We start from the raw sequence: 27,707 nt of genomic DNA on the forward strand, positions 1-27,707 counted from the left end.
ACTCTGCACTATTTAGGTGATGTAACACTGAGGTGGGCTCTTAACATTTCATTGCCAGGAATATAAGGGAAACTGATCAGATTATTCACCAAATAATGTTTCTTCGGCAGGGGCTAAGTCCTCCCTTAAGTGGGCTGTCAAAGAGAGAAGCAAAAAGCAGACACTATTACCGTTTTATTTTCTAGGTTCAATCTTCTAGGGCTCAGGTTCAATCCTGAGAAAAAAATCAGTGCATTAAAAATTGATTTGGTGTTTAGTTTATTAGTTTACAGGACCTTTGTCTGAAAGGAATAAGCAAGGCCCAAGAGGTCAGATCTTCTGGCAAGTCCAAATAGTGACTCAAGTGAAAGATACAAGACATACTATTGGAATGACATGATCTTCCTTCAAAATCTTGTCACTAGCATCCTCAGGACATTAGTAACCATGGGAAAAACTTAGTGACAATTTTATGGGATATAAAATTCCTACTCAACAACGTCGTCCTCTCCTTCTCTCTTACTGAAGTATTTCAAAATTGTTCCAAAGGAGGAATGGACTCTGTGCTATCTGAAGTTATTCTTATATTCCTCCTACAGTCCCAAGCTACGCAAGGGCAGAATTCTTCTTTGTTCAGTTTTCACATTCATAGTGGTTAAAAGACCTATTCCAACAGGGAAACAGACATGGAATGACACTATGACCAAAGCTTTCTAAAACTCTTAGCCTCAATCTGTAAGTCAATGAGAGAGAGGTGTATAAAAACTTCTCACAAGCCTTTTTAGCCAAAGATGGAGGAAATGAATCAAACCATGAAAACGCTAAGGTAAGAGAGCAAGTTTATTCAACAAGTATTTACTGAGCCCTTAATGTGCCACGCACTATTTTAGGTGCTGGGAATACATTCCATTGATTAAAAACATACAAAAATCCCTGTCTTCATTGTGCTTACACTCTGCAGAAAGGATACAAGACAATAAACATAATAAATAAGTAAATTACACAGGAAGTTAGAAGGTGATAAGCACTATGAAAAAAATAGGGCAGTCGTGAGAATGAAGACAAGTCTTATCTGGGAATTTTCCAAAACCAGAAATGGAAAAAAAACAAAAAAACAAAAAAAACCAAGCTTCTTTCTTGGAAAGTGTATGTATCTATAAATGACAAAAGAATGTATTTCTGGCTCTTTCGTGTTCATGGGATTTGTATGCAAGATACTAAAGGGATTTAAAAATATGAAAATGGAATTGAAAACGAGGAAGACTAACTTTCATAAAACAGGTGCACAATACAGAATTTTTGAGGCAGTGGAACTTGCAGTAGTAGGACCTTCCACATTTCTGGTGAATTCCATGATTCTGGACATACTGCCAACCACAGGGGATCTGAGAATCAATTCTCTTGAAGAAAGGCTACTAGGGACAAAAAACATGGACAAACTCAAATAGCTTTCTGGGATTTTTTTGATTTATTTCCATTTCCTTTTTAAAATACAACACCCCATTTTTTGTTATTTTCTCATTCTGTTAAACAAGAAGGGTGAGCTCATTAAAAAGGAAAACTGAAACATGAGAATGTCTACATTCCCAGCCCCATTGCCATCTCAGACTGCCCAAGAGGCACACAGGTTTATCATGCAGAGGTTGTGGCCTCTGAACTACCTACCAGATGGGTTCTTTTCCCCTTGGATTGAAATTCAAATTCCATTTCAACAAAGTAACCCTAACAATTAAGGTCTAGTTTTTGCCTCTGGGGAATTAGGTTCCCCAAGTAAGAAGTGAAAATAAAAAAACAGATGGTAGATCATCTTTGACCAGAAAGCCCTATTTTCAGCAAAATGGGGCAGAGGCAGCAAGTCCAGGTTGTAGGACCAGGAAAAAAAAAAGTGTCCACCCACAGGATACTTCTAAATTGATGACTGTGACAGCAGCCCTTTCTGGAGGTAATAATGTCATTAGGTCATGATAATTCTCCAAAAACCCCAAAAGCCTGGGATTAAGAGCATCTGGAAACTGCTCAGATGAGACAAATTTCTGTTTCCTGCTGTTAAGGCTTCACGGATGCCTCTCAGTGGCATCTGTTGCCATTTTGTTTTTCTTTGCAAACCTCCTCCTTTCAAACCAGGAAGTGTACATAAAGTGCAAGATTCATTCCCTTGCCCATGCTTCCAGGATCTTGCGTTGATAGCCAATATTACCAAATCTATCAGTTCAACCGCTGGCCAGCTGGGTCATCTGCAGGTATTTCTGGAGTTAGCAAATGAGTTCATCTGGCAAAGAGAGTGTCTGAAGGTGGATGCAGTCTTGGCAAGAAAACACAAAGTACCATACGTAAGACAGGGATGTGAATGATGCAAGCAGTAGGGGGGCTTCTTGTCACGAGTCATGGAAGAGGCCATCTTTGGATCTCAACTCTTAAAGAGACCTCAGGAACCATTACTAAAATGAATGAGGCCAGCGGATGTCAGAGCACGGTCAGTCTTCAGTGAGGGCAGATTCAGCTTTCCCTGGGTGGGGACAGAAAAGAATTTAATAAAGAGGGTAAGGAGCTAGATCTGATGAGTTTAATGCCACAAATGGCATCAAAAAAGCCTCCAGTGAAAACTTCCCATCTTATAATACAAAGTTGAGCACAGTGCCCCCCCCAAAAGGACTTAGCATAATGTGTTTTCTTTGCTTTTCGATAGGAGTACAGTCCAAATGGGTAACAGGCAACACTGAGTACACCTTTATTTCCATCTTAGATGAATTTCTCTTAATATCCAACGACCACTGTGACTCTTCAAGAGAAGGATACAGTGTGTAACATTTCCCACATATAGAGGCCAGAAATTTACCTTTCACAACCAACTTGGCAAGACCACTAGCAGGATAAGTGTTTCAATACGACATATTTTGGGAAATGCTGCCTTACAGCTGGAGGCAGGACAGGAATGGTGTTAAGGCTGGAGGGGACAGGAGCAGCATGAAGTCATATTCAGTTTGTACTATGTGAGCCCAGTGTTTGTAGAGAGAATCACAGTCACACCAATATAATACATCGACCATTATAGCTGGGCTCCACTGTATCCCCTATGAAATGTGCCAAAAATGTGTTCGGTGGGGCAAACCGAACGCTATGTTTGACGAAATCTTATGTTTGACGGGTGAACGTTAGTGATAAAAAGTTGACTATTTACTGTCACACAATCAGTGGACATTCACGGGGGCGGGGGGGGGGGGGGGGTTGGTCCTTTGGATTTTTTCTGATTTCTCCAGCAGAGCTAAGGCCAGGGTTTCAGGATTCAGCCCATCAAGATGTCATTACCTATGAAGCTAAGCCACAGCCAAGACTGAACGGAGTACAGCTGACCCTGGAAATATGAGTTTGAACTGTATGGGTCCACTTCCACACAAATTTTTTTTCAATAAATACAGCGCAGTAGTGTAAGTGTATTTTCTCTTCCTAATGATTTTCTTAATAGCATTCTTTTCTCTAGCTTACTTTATTGTAATACGGTATATAATACATAGAACACACAAAATAAGTGTTGACTGTTTAAGGCTTCCTGTCAACAGGAAGCAATTAGTAGTTAAGTGTTGGCAAGTCAAAAGGTATATGCAGATTTTCAATGAGGGAGGGTCAGCACCCCTAACCCACCCTCATTGTTCAACGGTCAAGTCTATGTTAGAATATATATACAAATGTTAAATAAAAATCATAGATTGACCCAATTAAAAGTCACAGAAAAATTTCAAACACCTACTCGTTAAATTCCTGAATTTCTTTTTGGCTTCTGCCCTTTCTTCAGCGTCAAAGTACCAAACGGTCATAGCATATCTGTGAAAGATAAGCAGATATAAGAAAAGAAGTTTAAAAATACTACCAAAAAATAAAAAATACTTACTATAAACCTCACACCAGAGTCATTTGTAAAGCCAACATTTAAAGTTTTCCCTATTATTAGAAATCCGTCCCAATTTAAATTTAAAATAAACTTCTCTGGTTTCCATTCTATTTAAATGTAATAAAACACGTAAGGAATTCCAAGTATGCAGCAGGCATTATCCTCAGCAATGGGAATTCAAATGATCTTGTGAATAAATCTGCCTCTTTCTCAAGGAGCTCAGGCTCTCAAAGGGAGGGGAGACAAGCAATTTAACAAATAATTTAACAGGTCAAGATGATCTTAGAAAGGACTAGAAGGGAGTCATTTTGCTCAATACTTGAGGGACCCAAGGTGTTGGGGAGAACACAGAGAAGAGGTGACAGTTGAGTAAAGCTTTGAAGAATAACTTATTTAAATGACAGGACACTTAAAGCTCTTGGCTTGCATTCTTTAGTTTTGGACACTGAGGCAAAGATGCAACAGAATAATGATGCCCTCAAGCTTTCTACTGTGTTTCCATTAATTTGCTTTATCCCATCTATGGGATAGACTGTAATAGGAATCATTTCATGCATGAGTTTTCAAAAAGTTTCATTTTCTAATTATTATTAGCTACTGGAATTTCTATAGCCCTTGATTTTTTTTTCAAGGGCTTCCCATCAACATCTGCTAATGTTTCTCCTGTGACTTGGGTCATCAAGAGATTGGGGAATACCGAGGGAATTCTGGCATAAATGACAGGGGCCAATTATCGTACCCTATTAAACAAGCCACAACCAGGCTCTGGGCTTAGAATTAGTTACCTGTTCACCAAGGGCACATTCCAATTTGACATTTAATATGCAACTCTGTGTGGGGCTCAGATCTATGATTTCTGGAGGGGAACACATATAAATCTTAAATACTTCACACATGTGATTCTAATTTAATTAGGCTTGTTAAGGTTCAGTCATTATCCTACGGATGTTCTCTCCCCCTGCCCCCAACTGCAATTCCCAGTTCAAGCTGCATCCTCACAGCATGGGGCCACCACCTGGTTTGGGCCATAAAACAAAGGGAATGCGAGGCAAAGTCCAAAATTAAGATTACATCAAGATTAATACTAAACAAGTTTAATTGTTGAGTTACTCTGAAAATCTTCTCATGCTTGAACTAAAGAAGGGGCTTTTAAAAATGCCATCACTGGGACATGATGGGTATGTGGGCCCAAACCAATTTTAAGGGAAAGAAAGGGTAAAAAGGAAAAGAAGTCAGAACAAATTCCTCTCTCTTTTCTCAAGTTTCTCTCTCTGTTTGCAATAGGCAACTTATAAATTCATCCAGAGTTAACCATCAGAATTCTTGATATGTGAGGGCCAACATTCTCTAGGGCTACCTACTTCAACGTTAGATTTGTTTAAGGGAGGAATGGCAAAGGAAGAAGAGAAAAACACTATGGGAGATCCGGAATCCACTACGCTCACCTAATGGTAAACAATTTGTTAACAGTTCCAACTGACATTAGGTTTTGTAAAGAACCCTTTAACTGTGATCGCTTCCAAACAGGTTTGCTATCAGCTTTGGGGTGTGGTTCGTCCCTCATATGCACAGGACACAAGTTTAGGGAATTCTCTGGGAACTGGGTCTTGTATAGAAGCTTCTCAGGAGGAAATCATGGCCCTGGCTATTACCTGGTCGCATAGGAAGGCTGCACTTCGTGTGGGTTCCGGCGGTCTGACCAGAAGAACAAGAGTCTGTCAAAAATGGGCTCCACATCTGCTATGAATGATTTCCCTTCTGGAAATATCCGCAGGACCCCACCATGTAGCTGAAGGCCACAAAGAAGATGGATTATTTCCTAGCCTCACACATAATTAACTAGCAATGGTATTTCAGCCTCATCTGGACACAATGCCATCTTCCAACCTCCAGTCCGGGTGTGTATTACTCCCGAAATTCTCTTCAACTTTACACCTTGTACTTCATTTTATTTCAAACTTAGGTAGTCATTTCTCCTTATCCGGCTCATTCGGAATGAAGCCTTCCTACCCCCAGTCATAAAACCCATGGACACAAAATGGAATGCTCTTAGGTCCAATCGCACAAAACTGTCAACATCTGACTGTTTTTGACTTTCAAAAACCCACTGGCAATTTCCCAGGGTTCCATCCGATATTAAGAACGTCCAAGGCTAGTCATCACACATATCATCCCCTTCAATTAAGATTTACAGCTTTCTTTTGAACTCCTCCAGCTCCTCTGTGATCTCATCAGCTGGAAGTTACATGTTCTTTTTTCTGAACTCAGACTACCTTATCTACGCTTTTTAGTACATGCATCACTCTCTTCCTCGGATTTCTTTTTAAAAATATGTACACCCAAATCTCCTGCTGGGATAACCATATCAAGGTAGAATCCAGGCCTCGCACATCAATGTCTCCGCACAGCACAATGCCTGGCATTAACAGGCACTCAAATACTTGTTGCATGATTTCATACTTCGTGATTTATTATCACTGACCTGGTAACTTTACTCTCTTGCCTATAACACTACCTTTCAAGATTTTAATAGACAACTAAGGGATGTATTCAGTCATATTACCAAATAGGGAGAAGAGACACCTGACTCACTGGTTTCCCAGGTTTTGTTTCCCTGATGCAAGATAAAACATCCTTATGCTTTAGGACGACCAGTTTCGGCCCCAATGAACAGGAAATGGAGATGCAGAAGGTTCAAAAGCCAAATGAGCTTGAAAAGTTCTCTGACTTCTCAGACTCCTAAATCATCCTTAAGTTTCAGAAAGCATACAAATTCCAGACAAATGTCTGTAAGCGTGGAACCAGACTTCATATCTCTATCTATCTATATGTTCAAAAATACAAAAATAAGCCAGAAAGCCTTTGACGTTCACAAACCATGGTGAGCCATGGCAAGCGGCCACCAACAAGACATATCACCCCGAGAGGACTGTGTGGGAAACCTCGCTTGGGGCCGGTTTTATATCCTACAGCTAGTTCTATTTTTGTGGAATTCTCTCAAAATGTCGCTGCTGGAAGGAAGAAATATGTATCTCACTGTGCACTGAAAGTCCTATCAGCTCTGGATTAGACCGAAAAAAAAAAAATTGATCCCCATTCCTAAAATAGTAAATTACCTTCTCTTTATCAACCGCCCTTCCTGGTAATGACCCTTCCTACAGCGCCCTCCCCACCCCCACCCCCACCAGATTAACTTCATATCCATTATTTTCATCTGGTCAAATTAAGTACTAACACCACAGTAGGAGACAAAAAGGAAATGGTGAAGTAGAAAAGATTCATCCATGGGAACTACGAATTCCAAACCCTCCCCTAAGTCATCTGCATTCTTTCCCTAGAGTTTCTAGCCCGCATTCTACTCCCTTTATCCCAGAGTACCTTGGCGTCCCAGTTCTTGTTCAGATAGTAGATGCAGGTGATGCAGCGGCCATCGCCATTGGGGTTGTCCACGTGTCGAACATAACCCGTCCCATTTCCTGGGTAGCAAGCCACCATTGCCTATGGAGAAATCCCAAGAAAGCTGGTTAACAAAACCGAGACCGTCTTCTCGCATTGGGGAATAGCTGAGTAATGCAGTCTCTTTGAGTGCTACATGACTTTTACAGGCAGCCGCGCGCTTCTTAACTGCATGCAGAGTCCAGAAATCGAGACCCTTCGTCATACAAGATTAACAGCCAAGTCATAGCTAATGGCTCAGCCCATGTGGAAAGGGGTTCAGCAATATTCCCACGGATCTAGAACATTTCAGACAGTAACCCAGCTACATCATCATGAGGACACCCTACTTTTCTCCAATCCTTCTCTTTGAAAAAGCAGGTTCTGGGTTCCCATCCTAGACCCACAAAATCAGACTAACTAGGTAATGGAGTTTAGGGATTATGCCTGGTACAGTAAATGCTCCGGGATCACCAAATCACCCGCTGTCTTAGAACACTGGCTGAAGATCCTTGCATTGACAAAGATAGGAACCAATCACAAAGGAGGAAAAGATCAGACTTGCTGAATAAAATGCTTAAGACAGAAAGAAGAGAGAAAGGTCAGTTGGAAGGAAGGAAGCTGTGCCCCAACTTGTTACTACAGGCAGCACAACCAGGTCCAGTTCATAGAAAAAGCCACAGACACATGTTTCTCAATGCTCATCTTCTTTCCCACTGATATCTTTCACATCAGGCAATAACCTGAAGCTCTCTTCCTTTGCCCAGGCACTACCTGTACCAGCCAGGTGGAGGAATAAAGTAGAAAGCCATACAAACATATCCTACTAAAAATTACTCTTAGAGAATTATTACTAACCAGGTCCCAAACCTCTAACTGTTCCATGGGAAAATTGGAGCAAGGAGTAGAAAACAATGGGCAAAGGGCAAAAGCCAGTTCTCTTCACAGGACACTGTCTTATCTCTAAAATATTTTCATAGGGATGAGACATATGTAGGGAAGATACTGGAATTGGCAACATAAGATGAGGAAAGGGATCTTTTCCCTATTTTGTTGGCTGATGCATTCTTAGCGCCTACCACAGTGCCTGCCAAATGGAACATGTCTCTTTAAAATCTCATTAAGTGAAAAAATTAGCAAATGGCTCTGTCCTCTAAAGGGTAAGTTTACATTCTACCTAGATCAATAGAGGTTTCTGTCATTTGTCAGTTTAAGGATTTACTTATTTGAGAGAGAGAGCACAAGTTGGGGGGAGGAGCAGAAGGAAAGAGAGAATCTCAAGCAGACTCCGTGCTGAGCATGGAGCACGATGGGAGGCTTGATCCCAGAACCCCAAGATCACGACCTGAACCAAAATCAAGAGTCAGATGCTTAACTGACTAAACCACCCAGGCGCTCCAAGATTTCTGTCATTTTTTAATTTTTTCTAAGATTTTATTTATTTATTTGAGAGAGAGAGTGAAAGAGAGAGAGCATGAACAGGGAGAGGGAGAAGCATATTCCCCTGCCGAGAGAGAGCCCGATGCGGGGCTCGATCCCAGGACTCCAGGATCATGACCTCAGCCGAAGGCAGACACATAACTGACTGAGCCACCCAGGCGCCCCAAGATTTATGTCATTTTAAAAACCTATCTTCAAACGAACATGTAGTGATCCAGTTGGTATTTTCCCATCAAGGGCAGGGCTGTTTCGCTGGTAAAACGGTCAGTCAGGTAGAGGCCCAAACTCACGCACCAGCGGCTCAGTGATTCAGCTCCAGGGCTGCGGCTGCCAAGTCACTCCCAGCAGTAGCATGAAGACATGAACCAAGCATGTAGCTTCACACACCGCATTCTGGAACAATAAGGCTGGACAGTAGCTCGCTTTACATGATCTTAACACTGCAGTCACCGTATCCCTCACGCGGCTACCAATCCCCATATCCTGCCTTTGAACATCTACAATGTCAATGCAATGTCATATCCTGGAGCTGACATGAGGCTGTTGGCCTGAACCTCGTCCAGAAAGTGGAATTTTGAGGCCACTGCAATCAAGATTTAACAAATGATGGTACCACCAAGCAAAGCATGGCTTGGAGAAAGCTGATTGGTAGCAGGCAAGAATGATGGGCCTGGCTGGGAAGGAGAGATAAATGAAGTCACCTATAATGACTAGGGAATTACTCATCCCTGGAAGCAGCTATTAGGATTATAAGAGCCACCACTGAGCCAATAATGAAAGTCACTTAAGCCACAAACAACTATAGGCTAGATTCCCTACCATCTCATCCTCTCCCCACTGTGAAGCCCTGAAAAGCAGCAGCACTCCATCAATGCTATATAATCTTATATTCTTAAACAGCCCTACTCTGCGGAAAAGGTCAGTGGTCTGGATGCCTGCCATCTGGTTCGCTCGGCAGCTAATTGTGTGATCCCGGGCTTAGTTTCTTTTCTAGACGGAGGGGCATAGGTTGGAGGGCCTCCGAAGGTCTGAGACTCTAGCTAAGCAGCAACCCCAGAAGGAGCAACAGGGTTCTTCGGGGCATTATGAAGCACCTGTCTGCCTCAGAATTCAGTTTGCAGTAAATCCTGAAAAACAAACTCACAATAGTACCACCTTTACAAATACCTGCATCTACAAAACACACCGACAGAAAAAGAGCTAGCACCTCCCAGGGACTCATTAGGACAAAACTCCCGAAGTGTCAGCAAAGTAGCTGATTGCTTAGGGGAGGGGAACAGAGGGAATTTTTCTGGCCAGAGTGAATCCTCACCCTCTCTCCTGGTTTCTGAAGCCACAGCATCAAGTTTGAAACAATGGAAGGAAATTATTGTGGGCCTCAGTGGGCCTGTCGAAGCTACATAGGCCAATTTTATCAGTGTTTTCTGGACAAGAGCCATAGGAGATAGGTCTTGGCTTGGGCACATTCCCAACTATTTGTTGGTCTCTGACACAGTCTAGAACCAGGAGGCTAAGGATGTGCTGAGAAGCAAGGCTCCCTTCAACGACCAGTCATGCATTTCTGTGCCAATGTGCGCACGGGACAGAAACAAACCCCGGAAACGGATCGGTTCAACTGCAGGGCTATCTAAGCCTCATCAAGCCTGGGAAGGGATTTATAACGTATAAAGGCGGAGAATGCTTCAGAACAGTAAGAACAGAGCCAGAGTGCCTGAATTATCATGTGACCAACATGCCAAGCGGTAACACAGACACTGACCAGGAGGATGACTTTATTTGCCAAAACTTCCTGACTGGATTGATACTTGAAATTTATAGAAGTTTAATAACAGATTAGTGTGGCCCATGATAGCACATACAATACAGCCCTAGAGTTGTGTTCTTGGGTGTGCAAATTAATCCCCATGTCCCCTTATGCATTCACCATTTCCTCCTCCGACCCTGCCATGCTCCCCCACCACCCCCCACCACCACCCCTGGAGGCCTTTCCAGGGCTCTGCGGCAAAAGGAAATGAGCGGAGGGACTTGCTCTAGACCAGAGATAGGTCCTCTAGACATCTAGGTGGCCACGTTCAGGCAGGGACTGTCTATGCATTCTTTGAAGATGCACACAGATACATAGACTCTTAACAGCCAAATCTAAGTAACAAAATCTGTTCCCCAAAAGCCACAGGTAGAAATGAAAACAGCGGTTCTGTTGGAGTTATCCCTGAGCTGGCTTCATAAGAAACCGTATCTCATCAATCCCAAAGGTAAGGTTGAAAAATGAAGATGTCCATGCCAATGCCTACATGAATGCTCTTGACCAAAGCCAGCTACAGCTAGATTGCATGTATTAAACCATTTCCAAAAAGTGCCATCGGACACTTCCACTGTCCGCTCAGCAGTGATGATCACTTTAGACCCACAGGTGGGAAGGGGGTACATCTGCCCCATCTAGCCTCCAATTAGACCACTTCCCTAAGAACGATCAACAACCTAGACGTTTATAGAAACATACTTCACATCGCTCATGACTTTGAAGTCAGATTCACTATTATGACTTAGTCCTAAACAAGTTATATAAAGTGGCCTTTTACATAAAATTTAACTTAGCAAATTAAAATATTAATCAACTCATTTTATTTGTAAAATTTGCGATTGATGTGAATCCATTTTTTTAAAAAATGTGTCAAGAATAGCATAGCTGCAAAGCTACCTGGTTGAGTGACCTTCAAACCCATATTTTGGTCCACTGCCAAATGCTAGACCCCTCTAACTGCTAGACAGAAATACCAGTCAGTCTTTGTAAGGATCTGCTTTGAATGATGAATGATCCTGAGCACAAGCATACTTTGAATAAAAGGCAAGCTAAGTTAACCTCTTCGTGCCTCAGTTTTCTCATCGGTAAAATGGGTTTACGAGGATTAAAGGAGTTAATCCCTGTAAAATGCTGGGCACAAGGCCTGGCATACACTAAGCGCTGTTTCTTTAGCTATATATTGAGCTAGTCCCCTCCGCCAGCGCTTCTGAATGTCTCCCCTTTAGGGATCGGATTCTACCTAAGTGCTCTGTAGGTTCGAATCCAGGGCTGGCAAACTCAAATAGCTTTTGGCGCGTCCAAGTAACATGAATGGCTGAAGCCAATCAGGAATATATGTGTCAGAGCTCTGCAGTGTGTGCTTTGCTGCCTACAACCAGGGAATCTGCTGTCCTTGCAACGAAGGCCCGGTGTTCCGAATCTTCAGATTTTAGGAGAGATACAGGCAACCAAACCAGATTTGCATGTAAACTCTCTTGAACGGTTTTTATCCCAATTTTTTAATCAGGGCCGTAAAAAAATACATCAGGCTGTACTCTGAGGTCACTGTCTGTGGTCTCCTAAGCAGTCAAGCTACTCTGGGACAGCTCCTGAGCTCCAGGTGGGCACTCCCCCACCCCTCTTCGCCTGGCTCAGATGCCTCCTGTCCAAAGGCACAGCCTCAGCCTTCAACGCCATCCGCATTCCACGGGCCTCCTCCAGTCCTTCCCCCATGTCAGCTCTGGACAGGGTCCTTCCTCTCTCCACCATGAGACAATTAACTACATGGAGAACTTGATGTGTAAAGACTTGAGAAGAAATACAGGAGATCATGTACCTTCGTTAGCTTGGAATAATAGCCAAGCAGCTGATCATAGTAGAAAAGGTAGAGTTCAAATTTTCTGGCTAGAAATGGGTCCAATTTATAGTTGGGCGACAACAGCCAAGACGATAAACCTGCCAATTTTTCTCGGCAGCTGTGGGTTTGAGGAGCTGAAGGCTATATACTCCCAGGGTCGTTTTTCTGGGTGCTTTGAGTTCAGCACATATTTTAGCACACATATTTCATGGGGACAGTGAGCACGGCAGCCCTGGGGCTGTATACTTTATGTCCTGTATTCACTGAAGAAGGGGGCCCCACTGAGGAAGGGGCCCCATTTGGTATTTCGGGGTGTGGAGGGGGGTTGTCAGTCACTGCAATAAAGGCACGTGCTCTAAAATTGAAGTTCTCCTATTTAAAAAGAAAAACAAAAATTAGAAGTATTCAAACTGCTATATGCAGGTAAGCCATAAGAAAGGCTAGAGAGACAAACTGGAATAAAGATAAATTAAGCCAAAATGTCATTTTCCATGATTTTCCATTTGGCTCTGACAACGACTGAGAGAAGAAGAGAACTACAAAAATCCTTTGCAAGGGCAAGGAACTTAAATCCAGAGGAAAAGGAAAGCAAACTGGAATTATTACTTTAGCCTTTCCCCATCTTCCTTGTTCAGAGGTATGTAATCTTCAAGGATACCTTGTGGGACCCACTATTGTCACTTAAATTAAATTCCTAGTGTACAATATTCATAAGACATCTTTACAAGATAAAGGCAACTATGCAAAGCTTTCTCCAAGAGTTTCCAGAAAATGTCACTCTGCAAATTTCACACTGCTGCCAGTCCCATCCTTCACCTGAAATTGAAACAAAAAAAGCAAGCTCTCAAGGTGATGATGAACTGCTCACAAACATAAAAAGTGCTTTAGAACCTTTGACATTCACTCTAACTTCATCCAGGTTGGCATGAAGAAATTAGTTGTGGATAATGTAGGCACTTTAGAGAAGAAAGGAGGAAACAGCAAACTGTCCCGAGTTATCTTGGCATCTTGCTTGTTATCTATCTTGTTGGTAAAGAGCAAACCTAGCCATTTCCTTCCTCCTACTGCTTCTAGTTAAAGACTGATGTAACAAAATGAGGAAAAAATAGGAAATACGCTTTTGGTGGGCAGTAACGTGAGCCTTGGCCAACTACCATGTTCCCCTTCCCAAAGTTTCAGTATCTGACCAGACAAATCAGAGCAGTCGGAACACCAGACAGTTAAATACAGATGCAAGGTAAGTAATGCTTTCAACACACCTCAAGTTGTTCGTTAAAATGTTTTCTGCAATTCCATTTCTACACTGAGGACCACTTCTGCCTTCCTCATTTGTTCTAAATCCACACTAAAAATACCTCTTCCTGGAGCACCTCGGTCGATTAAGCAAAGCATCTGGCTCTTGATCTCAGCTCACATCTTGATCTCAGGGTCCTGAGTTCAAGCCCCACACTGGGCTCCACGCTGGTCGTGGAGCCTACTTTAAAAAAAAAAAAAAAAAAAAAAAAAAGCCTCTTCCTGAACCCAGAGCACTGCAACAGAAAACCTCACCTTCAATTTAGAGCAATAATCCTCATGCCCCCATGCATGAATTTTGCTGAAATCCAAGAGTTTGGTGATTCTGAAAATGAAAAGTAAGAAGGTCTAACCCAGTCTCAGTTGCTCTGGTGATGTGGGTCTACCCACCCCTTTCAGGTCAGGTGAGAGCATCGCGCCTGTGAAGGCAGGAATTTACCGTCTTCACTTGAAACCCTGTTCCCCGGGAGACTTTTCCATCCGTGCCGGTGTTCTGCTCTACTGTGAATTTGGTCCTAGCTCTGGGATCATCCAAACCACCACCAACCACCCAAACTCGAACCTTCGATTTAGTTTCTCCTAGCTCGGGGATGGCAGTTTTACCAGATGCCAAAGTCCCTTGGGGTTCTTCATTGAAGAGTTCGGCTCCCACCCCCACCCCAGAAATATGCGCCGCGCACACACAGGGGTCTGCATAAAATCACAGGGGATTCACAGGCCTGTAAAGTCTGACTGCAGTAGATCAAGATTCTGTTCCAGGGAATCCTGCACTTCGTGCATGAACTTGAGTGAATCACCCTCCCTGGAGAAGCCATTGAAACTCTGCGAGGCCAAGAATTTAAGAAACTATTGTCATTCCTTTCTGAATTGTGGTTAATTCCCTTCCTTGGAGAGGATTCAGCCAGAGCTCTGCAATCAAGCGCAGTAAACAGGCCGGGGAACATCGACATATCAATACAGGCGGTTTGGGTTTGGAAAGGCGGCCCTTCCCCCGGAGGCCTGGCTCCCGGCCAGCAGGGTGACGGCTGAGTGACAGGGCTACGTGCGCTGCGTGAGGGTGGCAGCCAGCCCACACCCCAGCACACCGCAGGGCAGACTGCGGAGGGAACCGGCACAGGGCGGCCCTCCCCCAGCGCTACCCGAGTCACCAGAGAAATGTTTTGAATAAGGGCTTCCTTGCACTTATGAAATCAGCAAAAGTCAGCCAGACTCAGGGTGAAGGACATTAAGAGAGGCATTTAACCATATCCTTTCCGATGCCTTTCTCTATATTGTAACAGCTGCTGTTTCCTGAGGACCTACGTAGACAGGTGGCACTTTGGGGTGACGCTTTCCACATACCATCCCCTTTCATTTCCTGATGATGGGGAAGGTGAGCAGCAGCCATCTGCCCACTGCCCAGAGTCTCTCTGCTCACAAGTTCTTAGGAGAATTCATTAACCCCCCCCCACAACCTCCAAGTTATCTTCTTTGTATAGAAAAACAAATTCATGAGTAATCCTTAAGGCAATAGGGGGGTAGGGATTCACAATATTTAACTTCTTTTAATGTGAGAAATAGTCTTATCAGAAAAACAAAACTTGACCTGCAGCTCTCAGAAAGGCTCTGAGCATAAGAGAAAAACAAGAATGTTTGTGGTTGCAGGACTGTCAGAAAATTAAGTGTGGTTGTCCTTAAATTCTCATCTGTCATGAATCCTCAAACATGTAAAGGGAATCCATAACTCAAATATAATTGGTTAAGACAAGATTTTATAAATGGGTAATAAAAAAAAAGTTACCAGTCAAAACACATCATGAAAAAATGCCTTGAGACAATCTTCTTAAGCTAAGAAAAACCAGGCAAACACCTTACCTGCAATTCCCTAGGGACAGTGCAACTATGCTGGAAAAAATAAAGTCAGAAAACTTTCTAGGAAGCCAGATCGTATATTTACATGTGCCCTTCAGAGCCTGGAAAAATATAACTGTTCAATGAAAGAAATGACACACACAAAATCAGTTGGAATTAGAACTTATGACATTCAGGAGACGCATTGATTTACTGAACAAATATTTGTATGGTGCTTTACTACGTGCCTGACACTGTTCTATGGGCTTCATGAATATTCCCACATTCAATATTCATAGATATCCCCATAAGGCAGGCGCCATCCTTATATCCATTTTACAGATGGGGAAAATGAGGCACCAGGCGGTTCGGTCCCTTGCCTTCTCGAACCCAGTTAGTCTGGCTACAGAGTGTGACGCCTCCATCATCACGCCATGCTTCGTCAGCACTGCTGACCTAATGTCTAACATGAACCAAGTCATCCACTTTGGGGGGAACGGAGATCTTCAGTTCTACTTGAAATATTTGAATCCCTCTCACCCTTGCCTAGCACCCTTCCCATAATCGTAGGAAACTATAAAGTTAAAAAAAAAAAAAGACAAAAATATGAAAAAGAAGTGGTTGGTATTGAGTCTGTGAAAGAAAGCTCCAAGGTGCTGGTGGAGGGGGAAGGGCAGTTAACAAAAAGCACGGGGCAAAGGGGACTGACTCAGTCCTGGCAAAAAGGACCAGCCGTCCACACGGTCTTTGCTTCAGATACTCCCACTGCAGGGCAAACTCTCTCCTCTCTGAACGCTCCACAGCCCCAGCACAGCCCACATCTGCTTTGGACGCAATCGCTCTCAACAATTAGCCCAGGTCATCCCCAGGCTGCTCTTCCCAGGCCCAGGTTCTATGGGAGGAAGTTGGAGCCTCGGGACCTTTCCTTGTTAGCTCAGGTCAACACCAGCCAAGGTTTTCACACTCATTTCAAAGTCAGAAGATAAATGACCAATGAAGAAAAAAATTTCAAGGAAATACAAAGTGTTTTTGTAAAAGGAGCAGCACCTGGTAAACGCAAAGGAATGCCAGAGATGAGATAAACTGTCCTTACGCACAAAGCTTGCTCAGGAGACAAGGCCAGGAGTACCATGTTAATTGGAATTCACTGTATACAGAACGTTCTAAAAATCACGTTAACTAGAATACCCTGGATACAGACCCACTGAGGCCGAGAGGAGGGGTGAGATCCAGAAGGGTAACTTAGAGGGGTAGAAAGTAAAAGTCTCCTCTGAGAGCAAAGCATAAACTGTTTTGGGGAGCGGCAAGGGGACTAGAAATAAAGGAGTGGCAGGCTCTGAATTTGGGGGACAGGGATCATTAATGTAGGTGTCCCCATGCTCTTCCAAGATATATACAAAGCCCCATTTTACAAACATAGGGTAACCCAAAGTAACTCGTGGAACATTATAGAACTAACGTGGTCTTTCCACCACTAAACACTGCTTCTAAAATACCAGGAAGCATTTGTGAACTGAAAACATGTCCTCTTATTTCCAGAGCAACCGCTTCAACTCCAAGATCAAGCAACAAGGCTGATTCTCAGACGACTCTCCTGGCTTATCAAATACAGACTCAAACCTTTAACTGGGAAATCAAAGGCCTCCATGCAGAAGTCAGAAAAGGCCAAGCAGCAGCTACTCTCCACCCTTCTCCAGGTCCTATCATTGACTCCCATCGAGCTGGATTTGGTTGTCAGCGTTCCTCCCACCCCCAAAGGGCTCCTCATCTCTGCCTTCTCAGGTCTCCCAGTGGGCAGCCATCCCACCCGGGAGGCCAGAGACCACCTTAGGCTTCTGCGTGGGATTCACAGGGAGCACATGATAGCACATAACCAAAGCAGGCTGTGCTTCCGGTTCATGCTCACCCAAAATCACGAGGCCTGTCCCCTTCCTCCCGGTGCCCTCAGCTCACGTTCTTGCGAGACTGTTGGGCACGTGGAGGGCGGCAACACCCTCCAGTCATTAACAAAGATTCTTCCTTCCCCCTCCATTTAACGTGAACAGGAGCGGGTCGGTTCCCAACTGCGTTCCAATTCTGGCTCTAGAAAACTCAAGTTTCCTGATACAAATGTCTTAACACGTTAACAGGCGGTAGGTTTTTCTCAAAAATCTCCCAAAAAACTTCACATGCTTGTATGTTCTCGTACTAGCAATGAAGAAACTCAGACCTGAGCAAACGGCTGAACTCTGATTTTCTTGCTCACTGAGGAAGTGTGGGAAGATACAGCACCATCCTTGTTTAGCCTCCTCTTTTTCATTTTACTCAGGGTTTCTCAAACTTCAGCATGTGTGAGAATCACCTGGAAGGCTCCGAGTTTCCGATTCACGGGGTTTGGGGAGAGGATGATAAAAGAGAGGAATCAGTCACCGGCGCTGGAGACTTTGGGGATTGTGGCGGGTAGACGGAGGCGGTGGTGGGTAGGGCGGCACGTGAGAGGAATTCCTCGGGCAGTTTCTGGCACAGGCGTGGCCGTGTGACTCCCAAAGCTGGCGGGAAACATTGCAGTTGCAACGCAGCATCGCTGAGGATTACTGTCGTCTCAGCGCTGGAGTGTGACCGCTGGTGGGAGTCTCTTCGGAATCAAGTACGAAGCACTGAGAGCACCTATTTGCCCTCTCAGATGGAAAGTCTGTCTCAATTTTCACTTAATTCCCTATTATCCCGGAGATAGATAAATACTGTATCCATGGTATAGATGAGGAAAGCAAGGCTCAGAAAACGGACTTGCCCAAGATCACAGCGAGATGAACTAAAATGTAAAATGCCCATCCTAGGGCCTAGTGGTAGGTACCAAATAAATTAAATTAAAATATAAAAATAAAAACCCATCTCATTCATATGAAGAAGGGGAGAGGGAGGTCCTGAGACACCACTTGCCGGAGCCAGGATCAGAGGCCGGGGCTGTAAGCTCAATGCTCCTGGGTTTTCTCGCTTCCCTGCGCCAGACCCGTTTGTATGAGCTGCTGGGATCCGGGCATGACGCGGGTACCTTCTGGGGCCAAGAATAAAATTTCACAACTGAGAAAAAAAAAAACCCATAAAGCCAAAGTGTTGTCTTTGAGATGCTCCTTCATAGCATGTTAATATAATAAAATATTAAACACTTTGACATCAGATTAGGGGCCACACTGCAAAATCTTTTTTTCACCTAACAAAATACTTATAGCTTTTTTGACACCGTGACATCCTTTGAAATCAAAGTTCCTTTTGAAGATGAAATTAAGCCAAGCACCTGTGAATTGTAAGAGACTATTCCAAGGCACCAAAAGTATATATCAAGCTTAACAGTCTCTGCCTTCAAGGAATTTATAAGTAAATGGAGGGTAAGGTAAGGAAGGAAACATAGGTACGTACGTACGTAGCAGGGAGGCTTGGACTGAGCTACCCACAGAGCTCTGGGAGGCAGAAGCAAAGGCTGCGTGGAGAAGGCGCTAAGATAGATTCTGAAGAGAGGAAGACAATAGGGAAGCATAGTGTGCCTGGCAAATCACCTTCTAGCATTTCAGGGAGCGGGAGGGAAGGAAGTGGGCCAGCAGGAGATTAAGTGGAGGAGGGTCAAATGGGTTCAGACATGGAGGCCCTGAAGCGACATGGTAAGAAGTTCGCAGCACAGACGGCAGACACTGGGATGAGAGCACTGGGTTTGATGAAAGCATGGAGACGACATGATTAGTGTCGGGTTTTGGACTACTTACATTCTGGCAAAATCACATTAAAATGGATCACAGGGAGAACAAGAAACAAATGCAGGTGATTTATGGTTAAAATAAGTCTCTTTAAAATAATTCCCTCCTCCGGGATTCCTACCATGAAAGCAAAACAAAATTTAAAGGAAAAAAAAAAAAAGACAAAACCTGAGGTTCCACAGTGAACCTAAAACAAAACAAAAACAAAAATCCAAAACAGTCCAAAATAGGCCAAATTTGAACCGATAATATTACATGTTCCTTCCTGAGTATTCGATATTCTGTGTTTTAAGAAGGTTTTATTTAGGGTACGTCTGGCTGGCTCAGTGGGTAGAGCATGGGACTCTTGATCTTGGGGTTGTGTGAGCCCCACACTGGGTGTAGAGAGTCCTAAAAAAATAAAATCTTAAAAGAAACAATTTAATAATTAAAATTAAGAATAAAAGATAAATAAAAAGATTTTGTTTATCCACCCGTTTCAGTCATTCAAATTAACCTGCAAAACAGTATGAATCCAAAAGAAGCCATCCAAAAAAGCCCAAAAGCATACACACAAAAATAACTCACTGTCAGTTCTGTGTGGGGTACAGATCTCTCCGAGTAACAGTCCCTCAGGTTTAACCAGAAAGATGGGGAGAAAGTGGAGGGGGCGTGGAAGGAGGGGCACAGGCAGAATCTTCGTTCTATGCGTTGTCTGGAGAACACAGAGCAAGCAAAGAAGCTCGGACTATTTAAAACGGTATGTCCTTGCTACCTCCAACAATGCTCAAACGAGTATTATCCTGAATACTTCCAAACAACTTCACGCTCCCCCAGCAGAACCAAAAATAGATGTCATTGACACCTGGACTTGAGTTTGTCATTTTGTTTTCTTCCCAGTGAAAAAATAACCAAGACTACCATCATATTCTTTGATCCTTTGCATCTTGGAGCTTTTTTTCTATGGTAATAGCATTTTAGCCTCATTTTGGAAGGAAAAATAATATTTAGTATGAAATAGACACATTTTTTCCAGAACTTGAGCAACACTGATAACTCTGTCTCCTGAAGGATAAAAAACTGGAATGGCCTAATAAGGAGGTTATTAACATGGCACAGAACTTGAGGGACACTCAGTGAGGAGGTACCGAATGCATCCAGTCCAAGATCTGAAAGCCTGCATTATCCGACTGTACATCCCCATGTCCGTACACCCCCATGTCCGTAAGGCTGGGATCGAGTTGGGGGAGGGGGTGAAAAATATAACCCTCAGTCACTCCCAGCTCACCACACCAAGAATAGGAATGTAACCCACAAATCGTGATCAGAAGAAGACACAAAATTAAGGTAAGTGCCACCCTGGTTTAAGATTGAAATAATCGAGGGAAACGGGGTATAAATTCTATGTATAATGAACCAAGCTAACTAATCTCGCTTGGCAAACAGACACATGCCTCTGAATCAGAGCCAAATCAACGGCTCCTGGCCACCTGCCAAAACCGAATTCCTTAGTCTGGCATCATAAAATGATTTGTCTGTCGCATTTACAATTCCAGTGCCTCTGGATTCCACTACCCGCTGGGCACCCCTGGCAGGAGCCCAGCAGAATACATCTGAACTATCATTACCGTCAGAACGTCAGCATTTGACAAACTAAAGGAAAATGCCACCCATTTCTTAGAGCAAAATTAGTTAACAACTACAAAGTGATACTACAAAGACCGGTCAAATCTGTTGCTGTAATAATTAACAAAGAATGAATAGCCTTCTCCATAGTGCTAACCTGCAAGCTGTTTCCTGGGTGCTCAATAGACTTGGGTCAAAATGTCATTTAATGTACCCAAGGCCACAAAGGTGTGTCAGAGGCAGAGGTCTTGCCAAACTGAGTAAACGTGGCCCACAGGCAAGGTCCTCCACGTTTTATCCTGAAGGGCACGGTACTGGGATGCTAGGAGATGCTTCTCATACATGCTCTGCTTGTTATGGGTTAAACTCCACCCCACCTTTGAGCTTCAGCAGAGAAATCTTCCATACACGGTATGTTTTCAGAACGGAGTTGTAACATGCAAGGCTGCTTGTTATTTACAAATTTGAAATTTTTCTAGCCAGAGTCAGGATACAGGAAGGAATTTACAAATTTTGCTTGAGCGGAGCAAGGTCAGAAAGGAAAATAATTCATGACACCCAAAAGTCGAATGTACATAATTCCACCTAAGGGTGTTTATCAATCTTAAGTCATCAGTACATTCAAAATTCCCAAATCACATGCTGATGTGGTTAAATTAACTGAAAGACCCTGTCTCCTAGTCTGACTCATGAAGCGAGCCCCTCTCTAAAGCACCTTCCTTTGCTCAGGCCCAAGACACACCCCAATCCCTTCTGGAAGGCTTGCGTAAGACCTCATCTCTCCAAATATAAAAACACCTTACCTGCTGAGTGATTGACGGACTTGATGGGTGTGATTTCCCATACCTCTCTAGCTCTAAAGACCTGTGTTATTAAAGGTCTATGTATTTTTGGTCACTTAAGTATATTTTGGTCACTTCTCGTTTTAAGTAAACAGAGAAATTGCTGAAAGCCCAAAAAAGATCAAACAAACATGACAAATCAGTGTACAAGGGGACTGTTTAACCAGAAAAAGGGAAAGCAAAGTTGGTGACAACTATCTCACCCCACTCTGTTTTCAGCATACTTCTTCTTTAGGTAGTTTTATAATCGCTTTCCTCCTCCCTTTGCCTGTCCGTGTACAGGTCCACTGCAGTGCAAGGCATTTAATTATTTGTGAATAAATAAATTAAACTGATACCTGTTGATCTGCCCCTTCACTGCAAGCAGATAAGGTTTGGTAGAGTGGCCTGGGGCCCAAAATTGAGCAAAAGAAACTATTAGGTAAACACACACACAAACACACACACACACACACACACACACACACACACACACACACACACACACCCTACTGTCTTCTCCTTGCTCCTAAGTGTCATTCAACAAAATAGCCCAAAAGCATTATGAAAACTCACCCAATGGGGAAACCTGCTTCCCGGTCACTGGGGTTGTATCCTATAAATTATTTCCTTGAATTAATATCCTACCTCCAGGAGCTAAATTATTTTTAAAAACAAAACCTTTTCTAGAAATTCCTCACATTCTTACAAGAAGATATTCCAGTGCTTCAAACTCAGTGTCTCCTCCCCCTAAAATATCTTATTCACAGATAGACTTTTAAGATCTTAATTACAGAGACACTGTGCATGGTGTCTAGTCATCAAAACACCATGCTCTAAGAACTGGACCTTTCGTCAGCCCTGGCAACTGTGGTTTCATATGATTCTACATTCCCACTACCACTCTCAACCCAGGCTGACAGGTCCCCTGGGCCAAGGTGAAACCATCAGACTTTACTCCAGAGAATGAAAACAGGGATTCTGGAATGTTAGTCAAGGCTCTGTGGCTGAGGTGGCCATTGTGAGGCAGCCATCTTGAGCCATATGCATGGAGGGGCAGCCAAAGCTAGACGGTAGGCAGATGGGGTAGGAATCAAGCACACACGCAGAGGAGCAAAGATGAGGGCCATAAAGCTCCAGAGGAAACAACTACCACACCAGCTGTCCTTCGGACTTTCGGGTTCCTGGTTCATGGCCCCAGTCTTCTATGAACCCTGATTGCATTTCCTGCACTTGGGTCCTGAGACATATCCTGATCTTTTAAGTATATTATGCCATTTTTGCTTAAAGTAGCTTGCAACCATGATAAGCTCCCTTGAGTAAAAGATATTCCCAATATCACATGAGAAGGGTGGGCTCAGCAGCAGAGGAACAAGCCCACCACCTTGCAACACACTTTCTTTTATTCATAACTTCTTGCTGTGTCATCTTTTGTCTGTGCCGCTTCGCGAGGACTAATGCATCTGTTCACAATACAACTCCCATGACCCCACTGTCCAGAACTACTCCAGTCAGGGAGCCTAGCAACCAACCCTGTTACCAAATACTTTTCCTGCACACAACAGTAGGAAAACGTTAGCCCAGCGCTCCGCTTTCTTCTTCAGTGTTTGGGTTCTGTCTTTTTGCTGTTTTAAGCTTGAGAATTAGTCGAGTGGGAACTACAGGATCCTATAATTCGAAAGTACATGGGAAAGGGAACTCTAGGAGGCAGGGATTATGCCTGTTTACCTTGGTATCCCCAGCCCCTACGTAGTACCCCACACAGAGCGAGCACCACTGCACAAATCAAAGGACGAAAAGGAGAATAGTCAAGAACACGAACTCTGGAGTCAGACAGATCCCGGTTGGAATTCTAATTCCTCTGCTTACAGCCTTGTAACATTCAGAGGGGCACAGAATTCCGCTGAGAATTTTATGTACCTTATCTTATTTAATGCTCCTTCCCCCAGAAAGCTTTAAGGTATTATTACCCCTCGTTTGACACTTGGTGAAAAGTAAGCAACTTACCTGAGGCCACAAAGTTCCTGAGCTTGAGCCGAAGCCCCTAACAACCTAGGATAAACGGCTGTTTACCACTCACTTCGTGACCTTGGGGAAATGATTTAATCACTCAATTTGCTGAAGATTGTGATTCTGAAGACTAAATCAGATAGTGTTTATAAAGTGCTTAGCACAGTGCCAGACAGGGCAAAATGCTCAATAAAAAGTAGTTGTTGCTCTTGAAGTTACTAAATAGTGAGCCTACAGTGAGATGCTTCAAGCAGGAGAACATTTGGTTCCATAAATTACACGTTCTCTGGAAAACAGCCATTTCCAAGATCTAGGCAGCCAAAGCAAAAGGAGCAAATTATGACCAATATTTATCTTGGATATGGTCTAAATTCTCCAAAAGGGAGTAATAGATAAGAAATCTCTTGATAGCCTGAAAGCAATGACCATGCTTGCAGTTAGGGGGCGCCATGCTGCTGCGCATTTTAGGAAAACACTTCGCCAAAGGGTCTCCAGCACCCTTGGATTTTTTCCCAACAAAGGGGAGAAAGATAAATTCTGACTGGTAACAACTTTTTTGGCACGAAGAGGGGAAGCCTTTAATACTTCTTTCCATTCTCTTTCACCATTTCAACTTGAGGTCCAACATATATATTTCTATTTTATTCCCAATGCCTTATGCTTTTGCTTTTGCTTCACTGAGATAAAGGGCATTCTTGCATTATCCGCTGACCTTTAAAAGTCCAAGGAAAAAAAGTATTTAATTAGGATGAGCGGGTTAATAGACATAACCCCAAGAAATATCTAAAAAACAACTGGTCTAAAACAAATGTATAAATTGGCGATCATTGAAAATGGGTCATAGGAGGATAATTCATTACACTCACCTCTCTACCGCACAAACATGTTTGAAATTTTCCATAAGGAGACATTACAAATACATTTTGAAAATCAATGTACACATTCTACCTTTTCTACTGAAAACCTGCTTGGAGGGTGTGGCAGGAAACTTGGTTTCTATCACAGCTCTGGGAAGGTGGAGTAAGGCACTCAGTTTAGGGAAGAGAAGAAAGTTAAATTAACGTGAAACTAATATAAATCATTTAGAGAAATGCTTTAATAAGACCCAAGGCCACAGAGCTAAGGAGAACTGTATAACAGGCAAATCAAACTTTTTATTTTTGACTCTAATAATTGTTTGCTCAAGCCTGGTTTTCCATTTGGCTCCAGTTGACCACGAAATATCCCAACCTAGAGGTGATTTTTCTAAAGGACGGGAATGAAGAGCTTTGTGCCAAAACAACTGCTGGAGATCTAGGTATGGACCAAAGATGCATTTCTCTTTTCAATTCAGTCACCTTCTGAAAGGGTTAACTGAGAAGTTATTTGTTCTACCCAGAAGATAATCTATAACTGAAGAATCTTATCTATGAGATCTTTCTTTTTCCTCACCCAGACGTACACAGTGTTTCTCATTCAATTTGTCGAGTCCAATTCTAGCCTACAACCCTACCACGGACAGTCCTTTAAGTCAAAGGTAAACACAAATACTTAACTTTCAAATTTGTTAGTGACATCTTCCTACCAATTAATTCTGACCTCCCTCTGAGCAAATTAGGTTCCTAGAATGCTGGGGGTAACATTCTTAGCACCTGAGTTGAAATGAAACTTGAAAAACTGGTAAGAAGCCATCTGCTCTTCCAGATTGAAGCAACAAGCACTTCTGTAACACTGAGGCTAGCCCTTCCCCCTGCCATTCAGACCCCGGGGAGGCAAGGTCACTCGGAGCAAAAACAAAACTAACCAAGACAAATGGCTTTCTAATCACCCAAATGATAAAAAGAGGAAAGAAACACTTCAACGTCAATCTTTTACAGAGTCCAGGTAACTGAATTTTCCCCAAATCAAAATAAAATTTAGAAAGCAGCATTTTCTCCCAAGATTTATTTGTGTCTGATTAATAAGTGTTCTCAGACATTCTATTCATCTCCTCCTGGCTTGAAAGGCATGCAGCAATGTCTTTTCTCCCCTACTCTGTTCCCCCACTCCGACCTCTTCCTTTCTACACATTTCCAGTCTTCACTACTTGCCCTTTATTACAAGTGTCCCCTGAGTCTATGAGACAAATGAGACGATAATGGTGTGTTTTATCAAAGGGTCAATCTTGAACTGAGAAATACTACATGTATTGTTAAAGAATGGTGCACCTTTCTTCTCATGCTAGCATGCACTGCCTCACTGTGTTCAAGGAAAAGTTTTCTACAGCTCCGAGTGCCCCTTGACCAGTCCACAATAGAAGTGCAAATCACCCAGAACTGCCACTCGAAAATTATCATTTGTGGGAAAGACTGAGTAGCTGGACTATCCCAAAGTAATGTACATGGACCAACATCGTGGTACTCCATGTTCCCATAGTCCTGCCAATCTACCTGGAAGTGTTTCCAAGATAAATTACCACCCAGGGAGTCACTTCTGGCAGAGGTACTTGACTACCTCCTCCCCATCACTTAACTAGTTGCTTTTAGTGGACCTGATAGCTAGGAAAGGGAAGGTGGCGGTGTAGGGCTCAGCACCGGGAGAGAATTTTCTAATCAAGTAGATGAGCTACTAGCGTCCTGGGTGCAACAAGCCAAGGGCGCCACTCAAAAGTGAAAAGCAGCTTTACTCTTTCACAGGTCAAACTTTCTTCACACCTGCTAAACTCCACACCCCGCAGCCCACACTGAAAAATCACAACTCTCTCCAGAATTCCTGAAGAGCGGTGTTTTTTTTTTTAAGGAATAGCATCTGAACACAACGAAGTACAATAGTAGGTGACTTTAAAGTGGCCATTTAATATCATGAATTCACACGTGTCTCAGATCATACGCAATGTTTCCAATAACCTGTCCCTCATCCGGACCTGTGAGAACCTTCACGTATTAAAATCAGACCAAGAAAAACCACAGCTTGTCCGGTTCGTATCACCCACCGGACCCATTATTTCAGTTAACAGAAGGTCATCGTATTGATACACCTGAGTCCCTTAGCACGGATTTTAGCTCGGAGGACGGGTGGGGGAGGGGGAGCCAGACCGACTGCTCGCTTCTCGGTGAAAAACTAAAGTTCACTTGCAGCCCTGCGAAGGCCACACACAACGGGCTCCGACTGTCCCCAGTCCCCGCGGGCTACAGCGGCGGCGGGGAGCCCGCGCGCGTCCTACCTTGGACCTTTCCTTGACGTAGTATTTGCCCAGCCGGCTCCCGCAGTACAGGACAAGCCTGTCGATGAGGGACAGGAGGAAGCTGATGGCCTCGCAGCCCTCCTCGTTGCCCCCAATCCACGTAATCTGGTCGCCCCGCAGGTGCCGCTTGGAGACGCCGGCGCGCGGCCCAGCCAACTGGCCGTCCCGCAGGGCGCCGTTGCAGTGCAGCTGCTTGACGCGTTCCAGGACGCAGTCGCCCACCACCTCGCCGAGGAAGTTGTCCAGGTAGCAGAAGCCGACCTCGTGCAGACAGGGCACGATGTACTCCAGGGCGATTTTCTCCAGATCCAGCCTCATGATGTGTCCCAGGGGCATCTCGCCCTCAGAGCCGAGCTCGGGGATCCCCAGCGTGCACTGAGACCCTGAGCGACCGAGGCGCGGAGAGCGTGGCCCGAGGTGCAGCTACCTGCGGCGGCCACCGTCCCTGAGCCGCCGCCGCGCCAGGGAGAGGGGAAAGTTGCTCGAAACTCTGGGAGGAGGAGCCCTTCAGAGACCAGTGGGAGTTGCGCGGGGCTCCACGGCCCGGCGCCCGACTGGCCCAGCGAGGAGTCGGAGGGCCCCTTTTGGAGATGCGGAGCCACCACTGGTGCAGCGGCGGCCCCAGGCGGGGAGAGGCTGAGGTCCAGCCCCCAAGCCGGCCGCCTTGGCGCGTCACGGGCCCCGCCCCGGCCCCGCCCCGGGTCCGCCTCCGGGACAGCCCTCCCCGGGCCCGTCACCGGCTCCCCGACTACCGCTGCCCGGCGCCAGCCTCGGTTGTTTGTCACTAGAGGAGGGGCTGGAGAACAGACGGAATTTTTAGACTGCGATCGATTTGCATAT

General features: G+C 44.1%; 1 protein-coding gene across 1 annotated transcript; it reads right to left on the reverse strand.

The window, feature by feature from the left end:
- Positions 1 to 800: 800 nt before the first annotated feature.
- On the reverse strand, positions 801 to 27,506 carry EGLN3 (egl-9 family hypoxia inducible factor 3). Its single transcript, XM_002925246.4, has 5 exons — positions 26,847 to 27,506; positions 7,244 to 7,363; positions 5,518 to 5,654; positions 3,725 to 3,798; positions 801 to 2,485 (listed from the first exon to the last, which is right to left on the reverse strand). The coding sequence occupies exons 1-5, from the start codon at positions 27,201 to 27,203 to the stop codon at positions 2,454 to 2,456; spliced, it is 720 nt and encodes a 239-aa protein (XP_002925292.1). The 5' UTR covers positions 27,204 to 27,506; the 3' UTR covers positions 801 to 2,453.
- Between the last annotated feature and the right edge of the window lie 201 nt (positions 27,507 to 27,707).

The sequence above is a fragment of the Ailuropoda melanoleuca genome, chromosome 20, assembly GCF_002007445.2.
Source record: "Ailuropoda melanoleuca isolate Jingjing chromosome 20, ASM200744v2, whole genome shotgun sequence".
Classification (NCBI taxonomy): domain Eukaryota; kingdom Metazoa; phylum Chordata; class Mammalia; order Carnivora; family Ursidae; genus Ailuropoda; species Ailuropoda melanoleuca.